At 57.0% G+C, this 4,176-nt stretch overlaps 1 protein-coding gene across 1 annotated transcript; it reads left to right on the forward strand.

The window, feature by feature from the left end:
- Positions 1–2,338: 2,338 nt before the first annotated feature.
- On the forward strand, positions 2,339–2,830 carry LOC147985092 (uncharacterized). The gene has a single exon (XM_087541401.1). The coding sequence runs from the start codon at positions 2,339–2,341 to the stop codon at positions 2,828–2,830; it is 492 nt and encodes a 163-aa protein (XP_087397527.1).
- The last annotated feature ends 1,346 nt before the right edge of the window (positions 2,831–4,176 follow it).

Raw genomic sequence — 4,176 nt, forward strand, 5'->3', positions numbered from 1 at the left:
CGCATCTGGTTGAGTTACTTTGACCCATGACTTGGGGTAAAGCTTCTCTAAGATGGAATAACATACCTTGTGTTGAACTTGATCATGTAGTTGAACTTGTGTGGGATGCTCAAGGTTGATGTACGTCATCAATGATTGGGAGCACCACTTGTAGTTTGAGTTCTTATACCTACATGGGTTAGTCTTGCAAGGAAGAGCACTTGTGTATCGAAAATGACAGTCATGAATTTGATACCAAATGAAATTTGATATAAAGTGTCGGTCTACAAAAGTAGGGGTCCTTTTTGTACCCCTTTACTTGTGCGCGGGCAGTCGCAGCGACACGCCTGCGGCCGCGCTTGGCGGGACAGAAGACAAAGGGCCTGCGAGGCCTAGATAGGAACCAAGAAACAAGACAACATCAAGGCTCCTTGCCGAGGATGCCCACGAGGCCCTAGCAAGGCTCCTGCCAAAGATACCCATGAGGCCCCGGCAAGACTCTTGCCGAGGGCACCCATAAGGCCCCGGCAAGACCCTTGCCGGGAAGATCAGCAAGACCGCGGCAAGGCCTTGCCACCCCATCACCACCCCAGCTCAGCGGCCGACCCACCAACTAAGCAGGTACCAACGTGGCAGTACGTGGCTCCTAAGCCAACTAGTCAAGCACCTACGTGGTGGCATGCAGATCTTCGTGAAGACCCTGCCACCATGCCAGCTCAGCAGCCTGCCAGCCTACATGGCGCTGCATGCCTCGTTGGCCTGGACGCGTGTTGGAGCAAGGCAAAGTTGTGACGGACGGGACGGGCTTCATTACCTTCCCCGATAAAGCAAGAGGACACCTAAGTAGAGCATTTAATGCATTTTGTCCCATGATGTCAGGCGATAAACTCGAGTACTGTACAACTTTTCACCTCCTGTGTGCCACTGTGGTAGCCCCTTTGACTATAAAAGGAGGCCCGCGGCGTACAGTGAGAGGATTCAGACTTTTTGGACCCTACGTGCTTTGTACCTAGTCCAAGAACACCAGATAAACACAAACTAGCAGGAGTAATGTATTCTGCACGATTTGCGGCCTGAACCTGGATAAACCCCCCCCCCCCCCCCCGCGTTGATCTTCTAAACCTGTTCTTTTTATAGCCCCGCACCCCAGCAACAATAGTAGGGAATCCCTGTGATCCCATAGGTGTCGTTCCTGAACCCCGACATCTTTGGCGCGCCAGGTAGGGGACGCAAGCTGTGAAAATCTGGTTTGGAAGTTAGCGCATCGACTTCATCATCACCATGGCCCCCAAGAAAAAGGGGATTACAGCGATCGGGTCGTCTGGAGCCGGCCTGTCCACGCCAGCGCGAGCAGGCGACTGGGTGGCCATGGATGGTGCCGAAGACGTGGCCCGCGAGCATCCATGACATTCTGGCAAGCGGAGCCAGGCAAGCGGCATCGTTCGGATCTGAGACGATGAGCCACGCGCTGCTGGGTCCAGGGGCGGCGCCATGCTGCCCACGGGCGGCACGGCAACCTCTACGGCGCCCCAGCTGGCACCCGCACTGTGGAATTCCCAGGCCACGCACGATGTGCAACACCGCGACACTGGAGCTCCCAGGCACCGCCGCGGGAAGAGCACTGTGCGCCACTCTCAGGACGCACCAGGCCGGCATATGCGCCCGGATGCTGGCGAAACCGGTGTGCGACCGCGAGACCGTGACAGAGCTCCTTCTAACTTGGTTAGAAGTCGGAGTTCATCGCGGTCCACGCGGCTTTCGCCACCGCCCACACCAGCAGAAGCGCTGGCGCGCGTGCAACTGCTCTCGACTTCCCCCTGCTACGGAGAAGCTCGAAGAGTGGAGGGCCACCATCCGAAGCCTCATCCGCTTCGCCAATAAAGATGGGCCGCTCCTAGCGGGACCCTCATGTCGGTGTTCTATCGAGCCAGTGCATGCCGACGGTGGGAGGACCGGAGACGCTGCGACCATGGTGCACTCTCCTCCCCCACGACCACGACAGTAGGCACTGGCTCGTCGGGAAGACGCTTGTGACAATGTTTCCACAGTGTCGTCCGACCCACGGACCTGCTGGGACCAACATCGAGTTCTTCAAGAGCGAGCTCAGGAAGACGCTCGGACTACCATCGAGCGACCGCGGGAGGTGCGCCATCATTCGAATCGTCGTGCAGGGCCTGTTAAGGACCACCCAGTGTCGGGGGGCTCTAGGGACCTACCTTACGAGGTGGGTTGTCCGGCCTTTACCCGAGAGCTGCGGCAGTTCCAGTGGCCCTCCCAGCGCACTTTCAAGCCTGATGTTGGGGAAAAATACAATGGCAAGACTCACCCATCGGAGTTCCACAGCATCTACACCATCGTGATGCAGGCCGCCGGGGCTCACGATGACAATGTGCTCGCCAACTACTTTCTGTTGGCGCTTAAGCCCAACGTCATGTCGTGGTTGATGCACTTGCTAATGGATTCCATCTCTTCCTGGTCGGATTTGTGCCACGAGTTTGTTGGCACCTTTACCAGAGGACACCAAGCTCCCGGCCAGGCAAGTGACTTGCATGACATCCCCCAGAAGGATGGCGAGTCCCTGCGTAAGTACATACAAAGATTCAGCCGTGTGCAGTACACCATCCCAGATGTTCATCCCGCCGCTGTCATCAGTGCGTTCCATCAGAACATACGCAACCATAAGTTGCGTGAAGAGCTGGCAATGAGCAAGGTCAAGGATGTAGCCGAACTTTATGTTCTGGTAGATAGATGTGCTCGGGCTGAAGAAGGAAGGAAGTACCCCGGCGAGGACGCCGGTGCGGAAACCGACTCCACGGACGAAGATGCCACCGCCCCGACGAAGAAGGGTTGACGCCGCAATAGGAAGCATAATGGCAAGACTGTGCTTGACGTTGAGGGATCCGGTGACCCCGGCGCCGCCAAGAAGGCCAAGGGTGACGACCCCGGCAAGGAGGTTGCCGGGTGCGCTGCCTGTCGGGCCTTGGCAGCCGCCGACAAGCCAGGAGGCTCCGACAAGCAATACTGCAAGATCCACCACACCAAGGGCCATGACCTCTAGAACTGCCGATAGGTTGAGCTGCTTGCAGAAATGCAGAAGGATGAATAAGAAAGGCGGTACAAGGAGAAGGGTCAGCATGGTGTTGAGGGTCCGGCAAGAAGCATGGCGGCCAAGGAGGTCGCCTCGGCAAAGATAATCAACAAGAGAGGCCCGCTCGGGGCCGCGATAAGAAGGGCGAAGATGATGATCACGACGAGGACGACGAGTCAGGTGAGCACGAGTTCTAGAAAGCTACAGAGGCCATGTGCGTCGACGATGGCGCCTCGTTGCACACCTCTCATCGCCAACTAAAACAGTGGGCACGGGAGGTCACTGCGGCAGAGCCGTCGTTCGATGCCGAGAAGCCACTAAAGTGGTCCCGCACGCCCACCATTTTTGACACCGAGGATCACCCTGATCGCACAACTACGGTCGGGTGTTTGCCGTTGTTGGTTTCACCAACAATACGCAACATCAAGGTGAAAAAAGTGTTGGCTAACGGTGGGGCCGGTTTGAACTTGATCTCGTCAGCTGTGATCAAGAGGCTGCAGATTCCTGATGGAGATCTCGAGGAGACGGGCACGTTTCAAGGGGTCAACCCGGGAAGGAGCCAGCCAAAAGGAAAAATCACGCTGCCCATTACGTTTGGGGGCGAGCTGAACTATAGGATGGAGAAGATCGTTTTCGATGTCGCTGAGATCCCATTGCCATACAATGGGATTCTTGGCCGCCCAGCGCTGGCCAAGTTCATGGCGGCGTCACACTATGCCTAAAACACACTGAAGATGCCGGGGCCGCTGACCATCATCACCGTCCCCTCTGACAAGAAAGACGTGCTGATCTGTGCCGACCAACTCTACCAAGAGGCGGTTGCAGCAACTGCTGCCAAGGCACTTGCTCCTGCCACTCAAGCCCCGGGAAGGAAGAAGGTCGGCAGGACCTCTGCCAGCAACACCCCTTCCGAGGAGACCTCTTCCGGCAAGACCTCTTGCACCCACTCCGGCAAGCGCGCCTCTTCGGAGTGCTGCACTGCCGTTGAGAACGTGCCAGAGAGCTCCACCGGCAAGAGCAAGAAGTCCAAGGCTGCACCACAAGAAACCAAGAAGGTGTCCATCAAGGAGGACGGCACGGGCAGGGCTTTCACTATAAGATCCACCCTC

The sequence above is a fragment of the Triticum urartu genome, chromosome 2A, assembly GCF_056163025.1.
Source record: "Triticum urartu cultivar PI428250 chromosome 2A, HENAU_Tu73, whole genome shotgun sequence".
Lineage (NCBI taxonomy): Eukaryota > Viridiplantae > Streptophyta > Magnoliopsida > Poales > Poaceae > Triticum > Triticum urartu.

Bases quoted from the DNA above. Each gene is read 5' to 3' on its own strand.
- LOC147985092 (XM_087541401.1), top strand. From the start codon at position 2,339: ATGCAGGCCGCCGGGGCTCACGATGACAATGTGCTCGCCAACTACTTT.